Genomic DNA, 22,658 nt, shown 5'->3' with positions numbered 1-22,658 from the left:
AGTATCACAATTCAATTTACTCAAGCTATAGGGTTAGCCTATCATATTATTTGAAATGGATGTAGGCTACATCTGTTGTGTTTTGTCATGGACTGTGGCCAGCTACAGAGTGGCCATAAGCAGCATACACGACAACCTGTAGTTGTCAGTGAAGTTGTGGCATTGATCCATCATGAGGCAAAGGGGTAGCATGTTGCATATGCCACAGTGAGGAGGAGGGGGTCACACAGGACAAGTCTCCCCCTCCAGCACAAACCAAGTAGTGTAGGAGCTGGGGTGGACAGTGACTGATGTATAGCTCTACACTGATCCTTAGAAGCTCCCATTGGAGACCTACTCTATTCTTGCACTAAAAGAGGAATGCATTGGGGGATTACACCATTTCATTTATTCATGCTACCATGGAAAGTGTTTGCTGGTATCGAACCAACAAGTTACATGCGAGGTTGCTTACATACTTAAATGGGTGATTCTTAACTCACCTGAAAATACATCATGTATTCAAGAGGAAATGCCCCCCCCCAATAATCTTTGGGTTGAGATTCACCTAAAACAGCACATTTGAGGTATGTCACTCACTGCCATCTGAATCCATCAAGCACACAGCTCAAACCAAATCTGCAACCAAATTTAAAAAACAATTTATACATGGCCACCATCTACTGGCCCATCACTGAACTTCAGATAACCCTTCATTGCTACCCTTTGATTTTTGTCTGATCATGTTAAAAGGGCACACCCAGTCCATATGCACTAAAAGCATCCAACATTATTGCTTTAGAGTATATTATCAAAATGTCTACAATGGTTTTACTAATCCCAGTCGCTTCTTTGGGAGCATACAACATCGACCACTCCTCTCCCTTTGGTATCTGCCTGAAGCTCCCCCCTCCAGGTGTTCCTTGGGCGTCCTCTTTTCCTTCTCCCTTGGGTTCCAGGACAGAGCTTGACTGGCGATGTCGGAAAGCGGCTTTCAGGGGTGTGGATTATCCAGCCACATCTTCCTCTGGATCTTTTCATCCACCAGAAAAACACAGGTCTACCTCAGGCATAGTGAAAATAAGTACAAACAGCAGTCCAACGACATGCAGAAAATGAGACAAATTCAGTAGGGTCTTGTAATTTATTTACATACACACACAAAAAAAGGAACCTGATTCCAGGTTAGCGGTTACATGAAATGTTAGCTTCTACCTCCAGTCCCCAAATCCCACCCTCTCAGGCCCATATTGCATTAAACAAGACTAAAACTACTTACACAGAACTTTGACTGAAATAAACAGCTAAAAAAAGGTATAAGAAAGTTACAATAAACTTGCATGCACATCAAGGATAAAAAGTAAACATTTGCTTTTTAAAATATAAAAGGAACGATTATAATATTTTGACCTGGGCCTAGAAATAAACTAAAAGTTGAATATATATCTATACATTTTCAGTCTTTTGCTTCTAAAAGACATAATTCTTAGAAAAACCTGATAGGGCCTGTACTGGAGAACATTGGTATAGGCAGAGAAATGCATTCAACATCATTTGGGGAGTTTTGCAGTTAAGTGCAACCTGGTATGAAGGACATTACCACAAAATCAAAGAAATATTTCCACCATAGCTTAAAATAACAATGCATATGACTAAATCTTAAAATGTATCAACTTATTAACAGTAAATTAAATCCAAAATGGCTTCAATGTTATTTTCAACCAATTCCAGGAAAAAACTGACCAGAAATTGTACATTAGGCAAATCGTTCAGACAGACTTCATGAAATAATAAAATGCATTCTTACAGGGTTGGAATATCAGGAATATTCTCAAATTAATACTTAACTCTTTGTTCACTGAGATAAAAATAAAAGATGAGTTGACTGAAAAAAAAAAAAAATTGAACTGAAGAAGACTAATGAGAGGCTGTGGCATCTAGTCACAATAAAACAAATTACCTGGTGTTAACGACTTACATTCAAATCAATACCCCGCCCTTCAGAGAAAACCCCACAGTTCACAATATTGTCCTGCTTTCGTTGTTTATGTCATTACTTTGGACAGAGAAAAAGATCAGGGCACTGCTCTGTTTGGAATAGACCCAACAGACAGCAGGTGCGCTTTGCAATAGAGTCAAAAGTGAGACTTGCTCCTACGCCAGTGTACTGAAAATGTACACAGGTTAGTTATGTACAGTTTTAGCCGTCCCATCATATATAAAGCAGTGATGTACACAATGTCACTGACCTGGTGGAACACAATCATTCAGGGCATCATACATACAGTACATTCATCAGTGAGAATCGTAGATCAAGCAAGAGGCAGGCCAGGAAATACATGTACAGGAGAGGCCACCATACCTAGTGGTTGTCATGTTGTAACGAATCAAACCGTTGAGTGAATTATTGTATTGTCATTTCTTCTGACCAAAAGCATCTGTAAATATCTAAATTCTATAAGTTAAAATCTTCTTTCATAACCACTCAGACCAGCTACTAAAATACATTTTTAGCTAAAACTTGACATATTGCCAGGTTCAAAAATAAGAGACCATGTCAGTTATGATACAGTAAAAGAATAACAGCAATACCATTCAATTTGGCTGTATATGCTGCTGAAGATGACCAACATGATTGCTCAGAATAATCTGAAATGTGTCACTCGGAGGCAAATGAGGTTCAGTACTTGGGGGAGGCAGGTAGCCCAGTGGTTAGAGCGTTGGGCCAGTAACCGAAAGGTTGCTGGATCGAAACCCCGAGCTGACAATGTAAAAATCTGTTGTTCTGCCCCCCCGAACAAGGCACTGTTCCCCGGTAGGCCGTCATTGTAAATAAGAATTTGTTCTTGTCTAGTTAAATAAAACTTTCAATTTAAAAGAATAATTACAAAACATTTTTGTAGAAAGTCAAATGATTGGAAGAGTGACAACTCAAAATTCACATAAGGGCCTATTCCAAGAGAGCTCTTTTTGTTACAAGGGTGAAAAAAACTAAGCTGGATGAGAAGTTTTGAAAATGTCTTGATGAAAGTAATTGAATAGGACAGTTACAGTACCAGCTGGGCAAATGGTTGCTTATGTAGCAGTGATGGGACAAGTAGGACATGGGGTTCTGCGGCATTTTGGTAACTATGCAACTCCTTCACTTTGTTGATGATGGTATTAGGAGAAATGAAAAGACATCTGGCATTCATCCAAGAGTGTATTACAAAATCCTCGTTTTATGTTTGGTCGGTTCTTAACACATCCCCTTGAAAAGGTAGATTAAACAAAAATAACCCTGTCAAGTAATCTATAATTTCCCATGTTTTTTCCTTTTTCTTTCCACAAAGGTATTTACAAAAAAAACTTGACATGTTCTGACATAGCATTACATTTTGTTGTTTTTTCCTCAAAGTGTTATAGGGGGAAACAACTGACTGCATGCAACATTTTACTTTAAAAAATGGTAAAAATGTAAATGAATAGTTCCCAGCAAGTGTATGGGCTGCGCTTTTCAGTCGGAGTCACTGCTGTCAGAACTGGACCCACTGGAGCTGCTGCTGCCAGAATCTGAAGAACTACTGCTGCCGCTGAGACGGGATGCACCGGTACCAGCACCCTTCTCTGGAAGGAGAGAGAGGATCACGCATGAGACATGTGGCCAAACGTATTATATAATACCACCATATTTATGTCAATGATGTTCAAATGCTAAAGAAAAATAACATTTGGTATCATAGTGCATACAAATGTCTTGCTCATGTTTAAAATGGACTTGCACTTTGATTATGATGACACCTTTCAAGTTGCTCCTTCCCAGTCACGTCTGTCCAACTCAACAGATATGACAGATTCTATAGATTTGTAACCATAAAGACAGATCAGATTAACTTTCCTGGGCCACAGGATTTTAAAAAACTCTGGCCAAAAATGAGCAGGTTAAAAATTTGCAGCAAGACAGCTTCTCTCCTGGGAGCCGGTTGATGTCCTGGCTGAGCTGGCGCTTCTCGTCGTACGTGCCCCTGCCCTTACTCTATGCTACTCCGGCTGTCCCTTACTCTATGCTACTCCGGCTGTCCTTTACTCTATGCTACTCCGGCTGTCCTTTACTCTATGCTACTCCGGCTGTCCTTTACTCTATGCTACTCCGGCTGTCCTTTACTCTATGCTACTCCGGCTGTCCTTTACTCTATGCTACTCCGGCTGTCCTTTACTCTATGCTACTCCGGCTGTCCTTTACTCTATGCTACTCCGGCTGTCCTTTACTCTATGCTACTCCGGCTGTCCTTTACTCTATGCTACTCCGGCTGTCCTTTACTCTATGCTACTCCGGCTGTCCCTTACTCTATGCTACTCCGCCTGTCCTTTACTCTATGCTACTCCGGCTGTCCTTTACTCTATGCTACTCCGGCTGTCCCTTACTCTATGCTACTCCGGCTGTCCCTTACTCTATGCTACTCCGGCTGTCCCTTACTCTATGCTACTCCGGCTGTCCTTTACTCTATGCTACCTTTTGGACGTTTTCTTTTTGTCGGTTTTGTTCTTACTGTTCAGCTGGCCCCTGACATCCTGTAGCCTATTTTCTAACTCCTTTTCCTGTGCCAGCTCCTCCTTGGACCTGGCTCCCTTGCCCCCAGAGGCCCGCTGCAGGAGACACAGAGCCGCACGCTGTGAGCACCATGGCCTTCCTGCCCGAACCCCAGCCGCTGTGGTGATAGCTAGCTAGCTACGTCACAGCTAAGGCCTAGCGCCTTACGCCTATGGCCTAACACCTACAACCTGGAGGACTACAGACGGCAGCAGGCTCAAAGCCCAGGCGAGCATTTATACTCTTAGAATTGAACAAACCTCATCTCACTTTCTAAATATACAGCCGCACAAAATGTGATTAAGCGAGGACTATACATGAGTTTGTCCAGGAGTTATTTGTCACATGGTATGACACACTGCCTGACTCCACTACGCTGGGTCCGAGTAGGAGCCGATATTAGCAATACAGCAACAAACCCGGTTCAGGCCCTGAAACATTTTATAAAGGAGGTCCCTGAAAGCAGCAAAGAGAATCTATGTCCAGAATGCCAAGATACTGGCAACAGTACTTGTCTTCCGTTAGGCTACATGTACACAAGGTCAATTGTGCATCATTTTTGTTATTTTGTTGAGCTAGCACCCATAGACCAAAAACCAAAGCTCAGCTGAAAATTCCTTTTTAGGAGTTAAAAGTTGGGGACCACCTGTATATCAAAAACTAGCAGTCAACCGGGAGAAGTGCAACTAGGTAGAGGGAAGAAACAATAGTTATAAAAAATATATATAAAAAAGGGGAAAACTAGCATTTAGTCATTCAAGCAAAGGGGAGGAAAAGAGAATAATAGTAAAGGGAGAAGGTAGGGTTAGAAGATATTTAGAGGGAGTAGTAGTAATATCAGGATGAAGGACAAGGAAGCTATCAGTGAGGTCCAAAGCATGAGGTCTTCAACCTCAGTACTTACGTTGGGGTTTCCGTTGTTTCTTCTGTAAACAGGACTTGACGTATCGCTCGAGTTCGCGTAGGGTGGAGGGTTTGAGCGTCTCAAAGTCAATCTCGATCTCGTCTGGGTTGGAGTCTCGCAGCGAGGGCTCTCGGGACTGGATGATATGCACAACCCGGCCCAGCTTCTCTCCTGGGAGCCGGTTGATGTCCAGGCTGAGCTGGCGCTTCTCGTCGTACGTCATAGGCAGAGACTCCTCCTCGTCAGACTCGTAGCCCCGGCCCCCCTTCTTTGGTTGCCTGGAAGATCAGAGGCCAGCGCAGCAATGAGTGTCTCATGGTGTCTTTTCATGGTGTTGCTTATTATGAGACTGGGCAGAGCCCTAATACATCAGAGAAAGGGAGGTCTTACCTGGAGCCAGTCACTGTGCTGTTGGCTTTCCTGGAGGGTTTCTTCTGCTGGCCCTGCTTGGCAGGCTGCCCAGACTTGGCCTTCTTCTCCTCGTCCGTCTTGGTTTTGCTATGCTTGTTGTCCTTGTCTTTCTTCTTCTTGTCTTTCTCCTTCTTTTCTTTCTTCTTCGGTTTGCTCACAGGGGCCTGAGAGAGCGCGGAAAGCTGTTCGTGGACAGCCTTTAGCTGGGGAGAGGTGAGGTGGAGGAGTTAGTGACCTGCTGTAGGGGTATGCTAGCACTTCAAGCACTGAGGGACTAGAAGAGGGTAGATATGGGGTTTAAAGAAAGAACTTCAACAAATCAATACTACAGCCCAAAAATGTTGAATCCAGACATTAAAACAGAATTAAAACAATATTAAAAAATGTATCGAACTTAGAAAGAAAATCAACTAAATGTATTGAAAAAGTTCATTATTTGCCCAAGCTAATTATAAGACATGAACTGTGACTAGTGACTAGTGTTACCCTGCAACTTTTTGAAACGGCACATGAAAGCTCCTGTGTGTGTGTGTGTGTGTAGTGCACGCGTCACATCTACACTTTGTGTAGCCGTTAGCAATGACGCTAATGATGGCCTTTCCATCTCTACCAGAAGTAAGTTCTCAATTAAATGTTAACTACAAAGTAGCCTCTGTCTACCTGGCAGAATGATATCATGATTATTTGCATTAATCCAGTGGCCATTTGTTTAGCAAACTCTGCAATCACATGAGCGCTACAGAAATGTTGCTAACCAAACAGTCTCTTGCATTAAAGAGTAACTACACCTAAAATTCCTCAAAAGTGCTCACCTGATGTGGTTTAAGCATTGTTGTGGATTTAGAACATTCAACTCTTATTTTTCTATTTAACAAAAAAAAGGTATGAATGAAAGTGAAACGTTCTAACAAGGAAGTGGAAAACAAGTTGCATACTCCTCCATTCATTGCTTTCTAAGTTCAATTGGACACAACCAACAGGCAATCAAGAGAATGGAGAAAGGAGTATGTCTAGTTGGTCAGCCAGCAAGCATACCAGGGAGAAGACAAACACACATTCACACAACCATACAAACTCATAAACACCTGCTCAAACACCACATCTGCCACCACCCAGCAAACAGCACTACGCCACCTGTTACTCGCCACCCCCACTATTAACCCTCTACCGCTTGCCCAACTAATGCAAAAATAAAAAGTGAAATATCGGCATCATGATAATAAACTGATATCAATAAGGAGGTTAGTGGGGAGGGGGCCAGGAAGTGAAGAGCAAATCACCTGAAAACGCTTGGTGCACCCGTTTTTTCCCCCCTGCCCGCTACCATTGGGGCGCTCCAGAGAGATACACTGGTAAGAGAGCCAAAGGGAAATAAGGGGACAAAGATAGAAAACTCCAAAAAAGAGATCAGATCAAAACCATTTTAAAACACCATGTTATGACAAGAGCTACTGTGTGGTACCATTATGTAAAACTTAATTGTGATATGTTTTCAAAAAGGCTTTTGTTTAAGTAGTGCATGCAAGCCATCTGTGCCAGTAGGTGCATGGAAATACACAATTTGAAGCGGTAGAGGGTTACATTTCAGTGCTATCAATGGGGAGATGACGAATCAGTGGAGAAAGCAGAGGTTTGCGTGGCTGAAGGGAGGGGGAGGGGTTTGACTGCATGTAAGGTGGCAGCCCCTCCCTCTCGGTCTCAGACAACAGTTTGGATTGGACAAGGTGGCTGTGATGTGAAAAGAGAAGGTGGGAGGAAGGCCCTCCCTGAGCCCTTCAGGTTAGAGGAGTAGGTCGGACAGACCTCGGATCTGAAACCCACCTGTTCCGCACCCACCTGTTCCTGCAGCTCGGCGAGCCGGGAGGCCCGCTCCTCCTCCGAGTCGGAGCAATCCGAGCTGGAGGAGTCACCGCTGCTCGAGTTGTCACCTTTACTGACCAAACCACCTGCACCGGGGCTCAGCTCCACCGGTTCATCAGGCATCTTAGCAAAACGCATCTCAAACACATCCTGACAGACAAAGACACGCATGGAATGATGGGGGAAAAGGAGAGGGACAGAAACATTAGAGATGAACCAACCGATTCAATTTTACATAGATTTTTCAAATGTGATCCAGAGAAAGGTTTAAAGGTCGACTTTGGGCACAAAAACGGTCCAACTCCGCCCTTATCTCAATTTTCAAACAGAAATGGAGTGTGCCTTTGGTGGTTCGTTGATCTGTCATTCTGGTCACACGCACCGCAATCGATGTGGCTCGTTTGTTCGCTAAGATAGCCACTTTAGCTAGCCAGTAATTCCACCTCTATGTGTTGACGTCATTTCACAGGATTTGTTTTTGGACAGAAGCTGTAGAGATCGGTAAGAAATTGCACTTCTGTAGCCAAATATCTTTTTCATCCATTATCTTGTTTTTAAGCATTAAATGACCTGGTATGATGGTGCATTGATCAGTTATATAGTTTAAAGCCGTTATTTTAGATTTTCCCCCCAAAGTGGACCTTTAAAATCCCCAAACCTACCTGGAGTTTTCTGGCCATGGCAACAACCTCGTGATCTGGAGGGTTATACTTGTAACAATTTGAGAACATTATTCGAACATCCGCTGCAAACATCTGTGCATCTGGGTATTCCCGGCCATCTATCTTTTTCTGCAAATCAACAGCAAGTGTTATCCAAACAGTGCATGGATGGGCAACAGCACAAGCCAATACTAAGGTAATGGTTAACTGTAAACGTGAATTCTACTACTGTGCATGCGTTGTTCTGTGGTGCGTACTTTGACAGTGCTGAGATCCATGGGGTGCTTGATGATCTCGTGGTAGTCATGTAGCTCCAGAGCCTCAGCGTCTACAGGCTTATAGAAGGGCCAGGCATACGCAGCATGTTTCTTTGACAACATCTCCTTCAGGATACTGTCGCAGTACTTGAGCTGCTCACTCATTCTGCTCCGCTTGCCGCCATGCTGGCCCAACTCCCCTTCCACAAGGTCTTTCTTGGGAGCTTTGATCGGACGGCCTGTGCTCTCCCTTCTGGACATCACTTTACCCTGCTTGCCCTCTGAGACGGGGCTGGGAGATTCGCTTCGGCTGGCTGTGATTGCAGATGTCGTGGGGGTGGTGGTGTCTGCTTTCCTCTTTACCCCTTTCTTCTAGGTGCACAAAAACACATACTCACAGTATTCAAAAGACTAAATATACACGATATATGCCTGAAGGAAAAAGTACAGTGACTTACTTTGACAAGAGGTTGTGAGGGTGAGACGACGGGAATCGTGGGAGCATTGGGCGAGCGCTGCACAGCTGGGACTTTGGGGGTGATGGTAGACATTGTAGAAGAGCCAATCACAGATGTCGTAGAGCCAGGGAAGGACGATGGTGACTCACTTCCATCCAGACCACCTGTAGCAGGTGCAATTAGTGGTTAACTCACAGTACATGGGCTATCTTATTGGCAATATGTGCCCATTTTCTCTACATTTTTCAATACTATATCTAAGGATCTATCCAAAATGATAGGGGTCTATAGTATCAGGGTCAGATGAACCGTGGCCTATTACCTATGCTTTTCTTGGGTTTGGGTGCAGGAGGCAGAAGCTCCACCTCCTCCTGGGGCATCATGGCAACTTTCTGCAGGAAGATCTTCTCCAAGGCCTGTGCCATCAGGACAATGTCATCTGTTGGCTGGTGGGCAAAGTAAAAACAGCAAGTGAGGAACATGAGTGGGAAATGCAAAGAGGAAACTAGAGATCAATGTAAAAACATGGAGCTTTGGGATTAGCCCTGGGAGAATCTGCAAACATATTAGAGACCATAATATTAAATCCAGAATAAATCGACCCCTAGGAGACACAGTCTGTATTTACTCTCTTGGAGCACTCACCTTGTTATATATGTAACAGTTGGTGAACATGGTGTTGAAGTCCTGCATGCATTCACTGGCACTCCAATAGTAGTTATGCTCCAGTCTCTTTTTGATGGTTCCCATGTCCATAGGTTGCTTTATGATCTTATGGTAATCCTGATACACAGAATAACCAAAATAATCTGTCAGCTGCAAGTCTTCTGCACGGTGAGATACCTATAAGCATAGGCTTTCTGACATTTATAACACCCATTCTCAATATCTACAGTCTACTCACCGGTAGTCCCAATTTGATGGCATCAACTGGCACGTAGAAGGGCCAGGCAAAGTTATGCTTCCACAACGTCTTGACCATTACATTCTGCATGTACTGTAGTTGGTTGGTTTTCCGACCTGGTTTGGTGGGATTGGTCACCTCCGGGGGTGGGGGGTTGACTCCCTGAGGAGGGGCTGGGGTTGCTGAGGTAACAGCAGACATGCTGGCGATGGGAAGGGGGTGGTATTCTAGGAGTCGCTGCTACCTCTGCAATGGACAGGGTGGGAGACGGACACTGCGTCCTCAGTGGATTGTGTAGTTCTGTTTGCTCTTTAGTGGCCCAAAGGAAACTGCATCTCATTGCAGGGCCTGACCTTTTTAATCTATTAAAAACACAGAACAGGGTGATGATCATGAGTCTTCAGCATAAAAGTAAAGTGTCCCTGCAGAAAATCCACGACCCATGTACAAGACCTAAAAAAAATAATTGATACCTGGGATGACATGAAAGGTAGTAATTATGTTAAGAACCTATAGCCTTTTCTATATCATCACACAATTATTCCATATATTGTAATGGGCAAATGTCTCCTGACAGACAGCTGGCTGTGTCCCTGGAGAGATGTGTTGCCCTCTCCAGGCTTAAGGGACATTGTCTAGACCCCAATCTACAGCCTGCACCTCGGTCTTGGTTTGGCATTACCATTTTCCTTTGACCATAGAATTGTCTTTGGTACATTGGGTACAGCGATCATGCAAAAGTGAACGGAGCAAAGGTACAAGTAAATATGAGCTGGAACACAAAATAATAACTCAAAACAACGTATCTAAATAACCAGCGAGAGAGATGGAGTAGTAATTAATTAACCATCGCAACCACAAATGTCATTCCATACATACCCAAACAAACTGCAAAACTGAGAGACAACAGCACAGCTGATTTAGATACAAGTCTCACGCTGAGTAGTTGGATTGCTGTATAACGTTGTGATAATGCCATTGTACTAAGGATACTTCAAGAAAGAAAACTCCACAAATATATTGTGTATCTCGTTCAGCAACCTAGTAGTAGTTACCAGTTTTAAAGTCACCAACAACATATATTTGTTTGTCCATGGAAAATGTATCTGGCCAGTTAGCTTTGTACTACCTCCCGCGTAAACAATCAAACTACACCAACGGTAGCTGGCTAGCAAAAAAAATGTGTTTGTTTTTTACAATATCGTAACGTTACGGCATCTTATGGCAAAATATTGCAATTAGGTAACTAAACTAGCTAACTTGCTTAACAAAACCCATCTAACTTTGCAAACTATGCTTGTCATCATGCGCGGAGGAAATGTAAGGGGTGCTTTGAACACTTTTGGAACAATTCGCGCGGACTCTCATTTCCATTCCGTGGTTGCAAGTGCAAACCAGTGTACTGTAGCTATCAGCTAACTCATAAAAATGAACGGATATTGACTAGTGTATAAACCATGACTGCCTAGTAAAACATGTATACACCAAAACCAAATAGTTCTTATAATGGGCTCCGTTGCAACACATTCTCCAAAAAGATGGCGGGCAGATGATATTACCCTTTAGCTTTCCCTAGTTAGCTAGCTAGCAGCCGACTTAATTTCACCCGACTTTTCAAATAGTTTCAGCGATAGCCTGTATTACTACCACAACTGCGTATGTACCCACAATAAACTCTGGTTCCCTACTCTTATTTTAAACGTTTCACGATAACATTGCCACAATAATTCATTTAAGACAAGAATTGACGTTGTGTATTGTTGCAATGCACAGAATGGAGCTTTGTTGAAAAACATTGGCATGCTAGCTGGCTAGCTTAGTTGATATGCTAGCAAGCGTTTCAGCACCAGATTTCTCATAACATTGAAATAGCTCAATTATGAAAGGTGCATTTTTTTCACTAAAGAAACTCCAGTATGGGGAAATATAAATATTTGAATGCATTACTTCCTTGATGACTCCGAGGGGTTTTGCCTTGTACCTGGTAGTCCGAGTGAATCCTGTTTTATTTGAGTGAGGCCGAGCAAGTACAGGAGCAGCATGAAGACGAGGTATACCAAGTCCCATGCGCATGCGCAATGGCGCGCGGTTTGTGACCAATTTACTGGATCTGAAGACTAAGCCCCCATAACATGCATTATACACCTTATACAACATGTATAATGCATATAATACTACTATAAAATATTTTGGAATATACTGACAACTGATACTTTTCTGATTACCCCCCCTTTGAAATCTGCATTAATAGAGGGCATGGGCTGTATGCAATACAAACATTAAAACTTTATCTTTAGCTTGCAATGGATGACATTAATATTAATTATGGATACTTCACAAATCTGTTTAACTTTATATTGACCTGTAAACATTCAAGGAAAACAGAGGGATGAGTACCTGGGTTGAGTGCCCTATGTCTGCTGTGTTTTATAGAGAACCACAACCTCCTCTCAGGGCTGGGCGTCTCAGGCTCTACACTGCTACCTGGCAGTTTCGGTCTTACCAGGAGACTTGGGTGAAGGTCAATGTCCACTACGTATCAGTAGGTCCTCTGTTGTTCTCTTTGTAGGTCCACAGCATGGTTCCCCCTGGAATAGGAATCGTTAAGCCTAATAACCCCCTGATATGTCTGTCTGTCTCATTCCTGTCTCTGCTCTACCCATAGGGCTCTGCCTGTGTCCACCTGACTGTCTCACCTGTGCCCTTTTCCTAGCTGCCCTCCACTGAATTTCATTATTTATTTATTTTACCATTATTTAACTAGGCAAGTCAGTTAAGAACTAATTCTTATTTACAATGACGGCCGACACCGGCCAAACCCAGATGATGCTGGGCCAATTGTGCGCTGCCCTATGGGACTCCCAATCACAGCCGGTTGTGATACAGCCTGGATTCGAAACAGGGTGTCTGTAACCAGGGTGTCTAGCACTGAGATGCAGTGTCTTAGACCACTGCACCGCTCTGGAGCCCTAAAATCTGGATCTGCACATAGTGATAAGAACTATGTGATTAAGTTTTTAATAAATAGTCATACTCAACTTCATTTTGATGTGTCTTGATCTTGGCTCATCTCAGTCCAAAAGTTGCCAAACATAACTCCAATCTCGCTCCAATCAGAACCCTCAAAGCGTCCCTCCCCGCTTGCATTGTGTCAAAGATGATGGATATACTGACAAGATTACATGTCTCTCCGCCATAACAATGGGACTCGTTGTCCACAAAGCGTCACGGCGGGTTGTCTAGCTCCCGCCTATCCTTTCTTTGGATTGGTCGAGACATATCATTATTGTAAAATTCTTGAATATTCGATGAGGGTTGTTGACATCAACCGGCTCTATTCAGTGGAGAAATATGCTATGCTACTAGCCTCATGTCCTGAATATATCGTATTCGATACTCAAGACTCTGATATTGCTAACTATAGCCTATTTATTGCCTTACCTCCGGTATCCTACCTCATTTGCACACACTGTATATAGACTTTTTTTCTACTGTATTATTGACTGTATGTTTGTTAATTCCATGTGTAACTCTGTGTTGTTGTTTGTGCTGCACTGCTTTGCTTTATCTTGGCCAGGGGCCTGTTGCACAAAACTAGGATAAGGGATTAAGCCAGGATATCTTGGTGATCCTGGCTCAATTGATCCGTAATCCGGTTGCACTAAAGATGGATAGGGGGCAGGAGGATATGTTATGGTATAAATTACCATGGAGATTTATTCTGTGGAGCTAGCCTGCTCCAGACCAGGCTAAATTCCAGGATCTATTTAATCTCATCCCTAATGTCAGTCAGCAGTCACCACAAATGGAAACCAATAGTTATTTCACTGCTCACTATACATTGTTATCACATATAACTAGACCCACTGTTATTATTTAAACGTTTGTGATCATTAATTTCAATGATTTTGGATAAAAAATGATTTTTAGATGATGTTGCTATCATTAGATAATTTACAGTTTCCCATAGACTATAAGGCTATATATAAAATGATAGAATATTAGGGCCACAGAGGGGGAAAAAACACAAGTCATAATATTGTAACCAGTTGTTTTAAAGGAGGACAGTTGTTAAAATGACAGATGTGGGGCATTTCGTGAAATTGTACTTCAGTATGGTTTCATAAACAAAGACATGCTGATGTGCCAGAATATTAAGTATCACATTGTCATAAGTATCAAAACTGTAAAAACAATATGTAGCTTTTCTGCAGAAAGAACCAGCCTCATAAATTTATGACTTTATCCTTTTTCTTCAGTGTGGCCCTAGTACTCTGTCATATAAACAAATACACATTCCATATGAATATAAAAACACAATGTGTAACATTATGTTCCTTTATTGAATAAGGACAAAACAAAGCAGGTAAACCATCAGCTCCTTTCGAAACTGAAGTCACAGTGACTCTACAAGATGGAAAGCACAGAATCCAAGCATATTATACAAAATGATACATACACATTCAAAGGTCTGTATATAACACACCCTGCATGTCTGCACACTAAAATAAATGCAGGACAAATCCATACACATCAACTGAACAGACAAATGAATGGATGCAGTAGCCTCCCTGCAGCCTTGTATTACACACAGTATACCGCACAAACATCATAAGAGGCCAAATTCGTCAAAAACGAACCCAAAAAACCCAAATTCCTCTGCCACCGCAGGACATATTTAACCAAAATTGAAAGCACACATACTAACTAAAATAATTCAACACATATTGGTCCCTCAGCAGCCGACCACTGTCGTCATCAGGGAAGATTGCCGGATTGTCCCAGTCCATGGCTGGTGGCACTCTGGGGGCCCTCTCCTTCCTCAGGCAGGCCACATTGTGGAGGACAGCACAAGCCACAGTAATATCACATGCCCTAACAGGGCTGACCCTTAATTTGTGAAGGCAGTGAAAGCGTGCCTTCAGGAGGCCAAAGGTCATTTCAACTCTGGCCCTGGTCCTGGCATGGGCATGGTTGTAGGCCTGCTGTGCTTCCTGGGGGTCTGTGAAAGGTGTCAGGAGAAAAGGCTGGCAGCCATACCCCCTGTCTCCCAGCAACACACCAGAGAATTCACCTGTCAACACAAAATCTCATCATTACTACCTCATAAACACAGTGATATTCTTGACACAGCCATGATGGTTATAAATAGGGGTTGTGTGGCTTACCTTGTGATAGGCACTGATAGATTTCAGAGGCCCGAAAGATTCTGGAGTCATGGACTGAGCCAGGCCATTTTGCCACAACATTGCTGATCACACAGTCAGCATTGCAGACCATCTGAAATCATAAGATGAGGAATATTACACCAATCAATGCACATCACTGGCAATGCAGAGTGTTCGTCAATGGACAATATCAAAAAGTTATGTTCACCTGAACATTAATGCTGTGAAAGGATTTCCTATTCACAAAATCGGCCTCATGGGCACCTGAGGGGGCTTTTATCCTTATGTGTGTGCAGTCCACTGCACCAATGACATTGGGGAAACCTGTCACACAAAGTAATGAGTATCCTACTATGTGTTAACAGTTGTCCTGTAATTTGTAGATCCTCTTACCTGCAATCCTATAGAACTCCTCTTTGATGTCACAGAGTCTTCTGTGGCCAGGGAAGGAGATGAAGACATCTGCTAATGCTTTGATAGCCAGACACACACTCCTTATTGTGCGGCAAATTGTGGCCTTGTTCAGCTGTTCTGCATCCCCCACTGAGTACAGGAAGGCTCCACTAGCAAAAAAGCGCAAGGCCACACAAACCATTTGCTCCACACTCAGTGCATGGCTCCGTGCAGTGCGGTGCTTAATCCTGGGACCCAGTAGTCTGCATAGATACCTGATGCCATCTGCAGAAAACCTGTATCTTTCATATAGATGGTCATCAGGGAAGGCCAGTGGGTCCAACCGGTCCCTGAAGACCCTTTCTCGCCTGAAGGCTCTCCTCAGCACAAGTGCTTCTTCATCCACCACATCTCGCACGAATGGGCATGCCATTGTCAGAGCAGAAAGGAACACACAATTTTGGGCCTTCATATAGGCTAGTGGCCACACCTGGTGCTGGGGGGGTGGGCAAAAGAGGGCGATGCCTTATAACGATGACTTGGTTGTACTGATTGCTGGGAAAATAAAAGAAACCTTAGAAAGATGCCACCGTCCTGTGTGCTCACAATAAGAGCTCATATGTCATGGCTCACTTGACTTTACGAGAATATACCTAATTTTTATTTTGAGCTGTGTCATCTTCTTGGAGCTGGGGGAGGAAAGAAAAATAATGATTAATACATTTGTGTTACAGTTAGCATACAGTGTACATTGAAGGCATATCTCACCTCCCTCTCAAGTTTTTTTATTTCAAGGTCCAGTTTCCTAATTGTCCTCTTTTTTATTTCGGACTCCAGTGCAAGATTTTCCATCTTTTTCTTCTTGTACTGAATGTCTATGTCTGCCAGTTCTATTTGGCGCCGGAGGTGGTTGCCATACAACTTTCTGATAGCTTGTGAGCTCTGTGAACACAATACAATTAGCGCAGCTGGAATTTGGCAGGATGTGGTGTCCTTTTATTAATACGCACTATGTTGCCAGGCTGGTTTTCCCACTGTATAGCATCTGGGTCCTGTAAAAGAAATTAGATTTTTTGATTTTGATGAGGACTCCTCACCATTGTAGAGTAAATAGTACTTTCACAGTCTTAACATGATACCTCATGCCTTCTGGAATCCAGAGAGATGGTCTCCTCCTCATCATCGTCTCCATCATGTGCTGTTGCTGCTGCACTGGGGCCTTCACCCTATCACATTTAATCGGATTCATATTGAAGCTAGTAGACAAGACATGCCAGGCCTACAGTATGCCTTTGATGGAGTACTCACTGGATCAGCATCGTCTGGTGCTTGTGCTGGTGGCTCTAACAGGAACACAGTGCTGCCAGACACTGCAAGGCAATAGGTAAACCAAAGTCAGACAGTCCAAATTGATTCAATATGAATGTGGTTGTATCCCATGTAGAGATGGAAGGACATACCTTGAATGAAGCGGGTGGCATCTTGGGAGGAACCTATGCTCGTCTCTTTCCCCCCAGGGATCCCCTCTAAGACGGGCCTGCCTTTATTTAGCTCCAAGGCCATGTCCTCTGCTGGGGTAAGGTCAGCCTTTGGTGACCCACCACCCGTGCCTTGTCTGTGGGTATTCTTTTTCACTGCTAAAACAGTACAGACAATGTGTGAGCAGGCACCTTCTGGGTACAATATATGCTTGTGCTTTGTTAAATATTAGTCAGGGACCATACCATTCTGCAGAATGTTCTTGTATTTGATTTTGACCTGCTGCCATGTCCGTTTTGGCCCGTTCATGTTTAATCTACACACACACACACACACACACACACACACACACACACACACACACACACACACACACACACACACACACACACACACACACACACACACACACACACACACACACACACACACACACACACACACACACACACACATTTAATGGAGTCACACTGCAAAAAATTACTTGGTATTTTTGTCTTGTTTTCAGTAAAAATATCAAAAAATGTATCATAGCTTTATACAGTGTGATGGAGTTACTTTACACAATTTCACTCATATCTGCAGTGCATTTCAATTAAAAATTTAACCGTTTCATAATTACAGTACAACTGCATTTTTGGAGATGTGAATTAAATATTTGAATTGTAATTGTGATGTTTCAGCGGAGCGGTGAGTGTGTAATTGTGCACTACTTACGCATTCAGGCGGTCTGCAATACTTTGCCACGCTTTTTCTCTTTGCTTTATCACTGTGGCGGTGTTGCCTTTCTTCTTAATTATATCTTTTACCTCCTCGTATGCCTCCATGAGGATTTGTGCTTCCGACGGGGAAAAGTACGCGGCTCTAGTTGCCATGGTAAATCAGTTAATCTGTGATCTGTGGCGGGGTCTATTTGAGTGAGCCGTGAGCGCGCACCTATCCAGGATTGGTTTCACCTGGCTTAATGAATCCGTGTCTGCTCATCCTGGCTTGGTCTTTGTGCAACCAATTAAGCCTGGACGCACATGTTTTGGCTTCATTGAGCTCAGCTGAGTCATTTATCCCGGATGTCTTAATTCTACTTTTGTGCAACAGGCCCCAGGTAGGCTAGTTAAGAACAAGTTGTCATTTACAACTGCGACCTGGGGCCTGTTGCACAAAAGTAGAATTAAGACATCCGGGATAAATGACTCAGCTGAGCTCAATGAAGCCAAAACATGTGCGTCCAGGCTTAATTGGTTGCACAAAGACCAAGCCAGGATGAGCAGACACGGATTCATTAAGCCAGGTGAAACCAATCCTGGATAGGTGCGCGCTCACGGCTCACTCAAATAGACCCCGCCACAGATCACAGATTAACTGATTTACCATGGCAACTAGAGCCGCGTACTTTTCCCCGTCGGAAGCACAAATCCTCATGGAGGCATACGAGGAGGTAAAAGATATAATTAAGAAGAAAGGCAACACCGCCACAGTGATAAAGCAAAGAGAAAAAGCGTGGCAAAGTATTGCAGACCGCCTGAATGCGTAAGTAGTGCACAATTACACACTCACCGCTCCGCTGAAACATCACAATTACAATTCAAATATTTAATTCACATCTCCAAAAATGCAGTTGTACTGTAATTATGAAACGGTTAAATTTTTAATTGAAATGCACTGCAGATATGAGTGAAATTGTGTAAAGTAACTCCATCACACTGTATAAAGCTATGATACATTTTTTGATATTTTTACTGAAAACAAGACAAAAATACCAAGTAATTTTTTGCAGTGTGACTCCATTAAATGTGTGTGTGTGTGTGTGTGTGTGTGTGTGTGTGTGTGTGTGTGTGTGTGTGTGTGTGTGTGTGTGTGTGTGTGTGTGTGTGTGTGTGTGTGTGTGTGTGTGTGTGTGTGTGTGTGTGTGTGTGTGTGTGTGTGTGTGTGTGTGTGTGTAGATTAAACATGAACGGGCCAAAACGGACATGGCAGCAGGTCAAAATCAAATACAAGAACATTCTGCAGAATGGTATGGTCCCTGACTAATATTTAACAAAGCACAAGCATATATTGTACCCAGAAGGTGCCTGCTCACACATTGTCTGTACTGTTTTAGCAGTGAAAAAGAATACCCACAGACAAGGCACGGGTGGTGGGTCACCAAAGGCTGACCTTACCCCAGCAGAGGACATGGCCTTGGAGCTAAATAAAGGCAGGCCCGTCTTAGAGGGGATCCCTGGGGGGAAAGAGACGAGCATAGGTTCCTCCCAAGATGCCACCCGCTTCATTCAAGGTATGTCCTTCCATCTCTACATGGGATACAACCACATTCATATTGAATCAATTTGGACTGTCTGACTTTGGTTTACCTATTGCCTTGCAGTGTCTGGCAGCACTGTGTTCCTGTTAGAGCCACCAGCACAAGCACCAGACGATGCTGATCCAGTGAGTACTCCATCAAAGGCATACTGTAGGCCTGGCATGTCTTGTCTACTAGCTTCAATATGAATCCGATTAAATGTGATAGGGTGAAGGCCCCAGTGCAGCAGCAACAGCACATGATGGAGACGATGATGAGGAGGAGACCATCTCTCTGGATTCCAGAAGGCATGAGGTATCATGTTAAGACTGTGAAAGTACTATTTACTCTACAATGGTGAGGAGTCCTCATCAAAATCAAAAAATCTAATTTCTTTTACAGGACCCAGATGCTATACAGTGGGAAAACCAGCCTGGCAACATAGTGCGTATTAATAAAAGGACACCACATCCTGCCAAATTCCAGCTGCGCTAATTGTATTGTGTTCACAGAGCTCACAAGCTATCAGAAAGTTGTATGGCAACCACCTCCGGCGCCAAATAGAACTGGCAGACATAGACATTCAGTACAAGAAGAAAAAGATGGAAAATCTTGCACTGGAGTCCGAAATAAAAAAGAGGACAATTAGGAAACTGGACCTTGAAATAAAAAAACTTGAGAGGGAGGTGAGATATGCCTTCAATGTACACTGTATGCTAACTGTAACACAAATGTATTAATCATTATTTTTCTTTCCTCCCCCAGCTCCAAGAAGATGACACAGCTCAAAATAAAAATTAGGTATATTCTCGTAAAGTCAAGTGAGCCATGACATATGAGCTCTTATTGTGAGCACACAGGACGGTGGCATCTTTCTAAGGTTTCTTTTATTTTCCCAGCAATCAGTACAACCAAGTCATCGTTATAAGGCATCGCCCTCTTTTGCCCACCCCCCCAGCACCAGGTGTGGCCACTAGCCTATATGAAGGCCCAAAATTGTGTGTTCCTTTCTGCTCTGACAATGGCATGCCCATTCGTGCGAGATGTGGTGGATGAAGAAGCACTTGTGCTGAGGAGAGCCTTCAGGCGAGAAAGGGTCTTCAGGGACCGGTTGGACCCACTGGCCTTCCCTGATGACCATCTATATGAAAGATACAGGTTTTCTGCAGATGGCATCAGGTATCTATGCAGACTACTGGGTCCCAGGATTAAGCACCGCACTGCACGGAGCCATGCACTGAGTGTGGAGCAAATGGTTTGTGTGGCCTTGCGCTTTTTTGCTAGTGGAGCCTTCCTGTACTCAGTGGGGGATGCAGAACAGCTGAACAAGGCCACAATTTGCCGCACAATAAGGAGTGTGTGTCTGGCTATCAAAGCATTAGCAGATGTCTTCATCTCCTTCCCTGGCCACAGAAGACTCTGTGACATCAAAGAGGAGTTCTATAGGATTGCAGGTAAGAGGATCTACAAATTACAGGACAACTGTTAACACATAGTAGGATACTCATTACTTTGTGTGACAGGTTTCCCCAATGTCATTGGTGCAGTGGACTGCACACACATAAGGATAAAAGCCCCCTCAGGTGCCCATGAGGCCGATTTTGTGAATAGGAAATCCTTTCACAGCATTAATGTTCAGGTGAACATAACTTTTTGATATTGTCCATTGACGAACACTCTGCATTGCCAGTGATGTGCATTGATTGGTGTAATATTCCTCATCTTATGATTTCAGATGGTCTGCAATGCTGACTGTGTGATCAGCAATGTTGTGGCAAAATGGCCTGGCTCAGTCCATGACTCCAGAATCTTTCGGGCCTCTGAAATCTATCAGTGCCTATCACAAGGTAAGCCACACAACCCCTATTTATAACCATCATGGCTGTGTCAAGAATATCACTGTGTTTATGAGGTAGTAATGATGAGATTTTGTGTTGACAGGTGAATTCTCTGGTGTGTTGCTGGGAGACAGGGGGTATGGCTGCCAGCCTTTTCTCCTGACACCTTTCACAGACCCCCAGGAAGCACAGCAGGCCTACAACCATGCCCATGCCAGGACCAGGGCCAGAGTTGAAATGACCTTTGGCCTCCTGAAGGCACGCTTTCACTGCCTTCACAAATTAAGGGTCAGCCCTGTTAGGGCATGTGATATTACTGTGGCTTGTGCTGTCCTCCACAATGTGGCCTGCCTGAGGAAGGAGAGGGCCCCCAGAGTGCCACCAGCCATGGACTGGGACAATCCGGCAATCTTCCCTGATGACGACAGTGGTCGGCTGCTGAGGGACCAATATGTGTTGAATTATTTTAGTTAGTATGTGTGCTTTCAATTTTGGTTAAATATGTCCTGCGGTGGCAGAGGAATTTGGCCTCTTATGATGTTTGTGCGGTATACTGTGTGTAATACAAGGCTGCAGGGAGGCTACTGCATCCATTCATTTGTCTGTTCAGTTGATGTGTATGGATTTGTCCTGCATTTATTTTAGTGTGCAGACATGCAGGGTGTGTTATATACAGACCTTTGAATGTGTATGTATCATTTTGTATAATATGCTTGGATTCTGTGCTTTCCATCTTGTAGAGTCACTGTGACTTCAGTTTCGAAAGGAGCTGATGGTTTACCTGCTTTGTTTTGTCCTTATTCAATAAAGGAACATAATGTTACACATTGTGTTTTTATATTCATATGGAATGTGTATTTGTTTATATGACAGAGTACTAGGGCCACACTGAAGAAAAAGGATAAAGTCATAAATTTATGAGGCTGGTTCTTTCTGCAGAAAAGCTACATATTGTTTTTACAGTTTTGATACTTATGACAATGTGATACTTAATATTCTGGCACATCAGCATGTCTTTGTTTATGAAACCATACTGAAGTACAATTTCACGAAATGCCCCACATCTGTCATTTTAACAACTGTCCTCTTTTAAAACAACTGGTTACAATATTATGACTTGTGTTTTTTTCCCCTCTGTGGCCCTAATATTCTATCATTTTATATATAGCCTTATAGTCTATGGGAAACTGTAAATTATCTAATGATAGCAACATCATCTAAAAATCATTTTTTATCCAAAATCATTGAAATTAATGATCACAAACGTTTAAATAATAACAGTGGGTCTAGTTATATGTGATAACAATGTATAGTGAGCAGTGAAATAACTATTGGTTTCCATTTGTGGTGACTGCTGACTGACATTAGGGATGAGATTAAATAGATCCTGGAATTTAGCCTGGTCTGGAGCAGGCTAGCTCCACAGAATAAATCTCCATGGTAATTTATACCATAACATATCCTCCTGCCCCCTATCCATCTTTAGTGCAACCG

At 43.2% G+C, this 22,658-nt stretch overlaps 3 protein-coding genes across 25 annotated transcripts; 1 reads left to right on the top strand and 2 right to left on the bottom strand.

Annotated features, from left to right (window-relative positions):
- Nucleotides 1–1,109: 1,109 nt before the first annotated feature.
- Nucleotides 1,110–12,157, bottom strand: LOC139552372 (bromodomain-containing protein 3-like). 10 transcript variants are annotated; one of them, XM_071364060.1, is made up of 12 exons: nucleotides 11,953–12,117; nucleotides 10,006–10,367; nucleotides 9,747–9,884; nucleotides 9,424–9,547; nucleotides 9,102–9,265; nucleotides 8,644–9,012; nucleotides 8,387–8,515; nucleotides 7,686–7,874; nucleotides 7,145–7,213; nucleotides 5,844–6,067; nucleotides 5,454–5,731; nucleotides 1,110–3,585 (listed from the first exon to the last, which is right to left on the bottom strand). In XM_071364060.1, the coding sequence occupies exons 2-12, from the start codon at nucleotides 10,204–10,206 to the stop codon at nucleotides 3,476–3,478; spliced, it is 1,995 nt and encodes a 664-aa protein (XP_071220161.1). In that variant the 5' UTR covers nucleotides 10,207–10,367; nucleotides 11,953–12,117; the 3' UTR covers nucleotides 1,110–3,475. The 10 variants fall into 10 exon arrangements, with proteins under 10 accessions (XP_071220161.1, XP_071220160.1, XP_071220159.1 ...); XM_071364059.1 differs by having other exon boundaries at nucleotides 8,644–9,015; nucleotides 11,987–12,102; XM_071364058.1 differs by having other exon boundaries at nucleotides 8,644–9,015; nucleotides 11,953–12,071.
- A 2,151-nt stretch (nucleotides 12,158–14,308) lies between these two features.
- Nucleotides 14,309–18,146, bottom strand: LOC139552376 (putative nuclease HARBI1). Of its 8 annotated transcripts, XM_071364086.1 has the most exons (11): nucleotides 17,763–18,146; nucleotides 17,291–17,361; nucleotides 17,027–17,203; nucleotides 16,875–16,936; nucleotides 16,706–16,792; nucleotides 16,577–16,618; nucleotides 16,335–16,508; nucleotides 16,220–16,255; nucleotides 15,567–16,121; nucleotides 15,174–15,285; nucleotides 14,309–15,079 (listed from the first exon to the last, which is right to left on the bottom strand). In XM_071364086.1, exons 1-8 carry the CDS (start codon nucleotides 17,918–17,920, stop codon nucleotides 16,220–16,222), a joined length of 807 nt encoding a protein of 268 aa, XP_071220187.1. In that variant the 5' UTR covers nucleotides 17,921–18,146; the 3' UTR covers nucleotides 14,309–15,079; nucleotides 15,174–15,285; nucleotides 15,567–16,121. The 8 variants fall into 8 exon arrangements, with proteins under 8 accessions (XP_071220187.1, XP_071220182.1, XP_071220184.1 ...); XM_071364081.1 differs by adding an exon at nucleotides 15,382–15,497 and having other exon boundaries at nucleotides 16,335–16,618; nucleotides 17,291–18,146; XM_071364083.1 differs by adding an exon at nucleotides 15,382–15,497 and having other exon boundaries at nucleotides 15,567–16,255; nucleotides 17,291–18,146.
- An 8-nt stretch (nucleotides 18,147–18,154) lies between these two features.
- Nucleotides 18,155–22,008, top strand: LOC139552374 (putative nuclease HARBI1). 7 transcript variants are annotated; one of them, XM_071364076.1, is made up of 12 exons: nucleotides 18,155–18,572; nucleotides 18,986–19,056; nucleotides 19,144–19,320; nucleotides 19,411–19,472; nucleotides 19,555–19,641; nucleotides 19,729–19,770; nucleotides 19,839–20,012; nucleotides 20,092–20,127; nucleotides 20,226–20,780; nucleotides 20,850–20,965; nucleotides 21,062–21,173; nucleotides 21,268–22,008. In XM_071364076.1, exons 1-8 carry the CDS (start codon nucleotides 18,415–18,417, stop codon nucleotides 20,125–20,127), a joined length of 807 nt encoding a protein of 268 aa, XP_071220177.1. In that variant the 5' UTR covers nucleotides 18,155–18,414; the 3' UTR covers nucleotides 20,226–20,780; nucleotides 20,850–20,965; nucleotides 21,062–21,173; nucleotides 21,268–22,008. The 7 variants fall into 7 exon arrangements, with proteins under 7 accessions (XP_071220177.1, XP_071220178.1, XP_071220173.1 ...); XM_071364077.1 differs by lacking the exon at nucleotides 20,850–20,965; XM_071364072.1 differs by having other exon boundaries at nucleotides 18,178–18,572; nucleotides 19,729–20,012.
- Nucleotides 22,009–22,658: the final 650 nt, after the last annotated feature.

Source organism: Salvelinus alpinus, chromosome 24 (genome assembly GCF_045679555.1).
Source record: "Salvelinus alpinus chromosome 24, SLU_Salpinus.1, whole genome shotgun sequence".
NCBI classification, from domain to species: Eukaryota; Metazoa; Chordata; class Actinopteri; order Salmoniformes; family Salmonidae; genus Salvelinus; species Salvelinus alpinus.
Note: the sequence above shows the minus strand (reverse complement) of the source record. Positions and strands in the feature narration are given on the sequence as shown.

Bases quoted from the DNA above. Each gene is read 5' to 3' on its own strand.
- LOC139552372 (XM_071364059.1), bottom strand. From the start codon at position 10,206: ATGTCTGCTGTTACCTCAGCAACCCCAGCCCCTCCTCAGGGAGTCAAC. The intron at 8,516-8,643 runs GTACGCACCACA...GTTGATTTGCAG, and splicing joins TGGATCTCAGCACTGTCAAA to AAAAAGATAGATGGCCGGGA. The intron at 5,732-5,843 runs GTAAGACCTCCC...CTGATCTTCCAG, and splicing joins AGCACAGTGACTGGCTCCAG to GCAACCAAAGAAGGGGGGCC.
- LOC139552376 (XM_071364080.1), bottom strand. From the start codon at position 16,038: ATGAAGGCCCAAAATTGTGTGTTCCTTTCTGCTCTGACAATGGCATGC. The intron at 15,286-15,381 runs GTGAACATAACT...TTATGATTTCAG, and splicing joins TTCACAGCATTAATGTTCAG to ATGGTCTGCAATGCTGACTG. The intron at 15,080-15,173 runs GTAAGCCACACA...TTGTGTTGACAG, and splicing joins CTATCAGTGCCTATCACAAG to GTGAATTCTCTGGTGTGTTG.
- LOC139552374 (XM_071364072.1), top strand. From the start codon at position 20,309: ATGAAGGCCCAAAATTGTGTGTTCCTTTCTGCTCTGACAATGGCATGC. The intron at 20,966-21,061 runs GTGAACATAACT...TTATGATTTCAG, and splicing joins TTCACAGCATTAATGTTCAG to ATGGTCTGCAATGCTGACTG. The intron at 21,174-21,267 runs GTAAGCCACACA...TTGTGTTGACAG, and splicing joins CTATCAGTGCCTATCACAAG to GTGAATTCTCTGGTGTGTTG.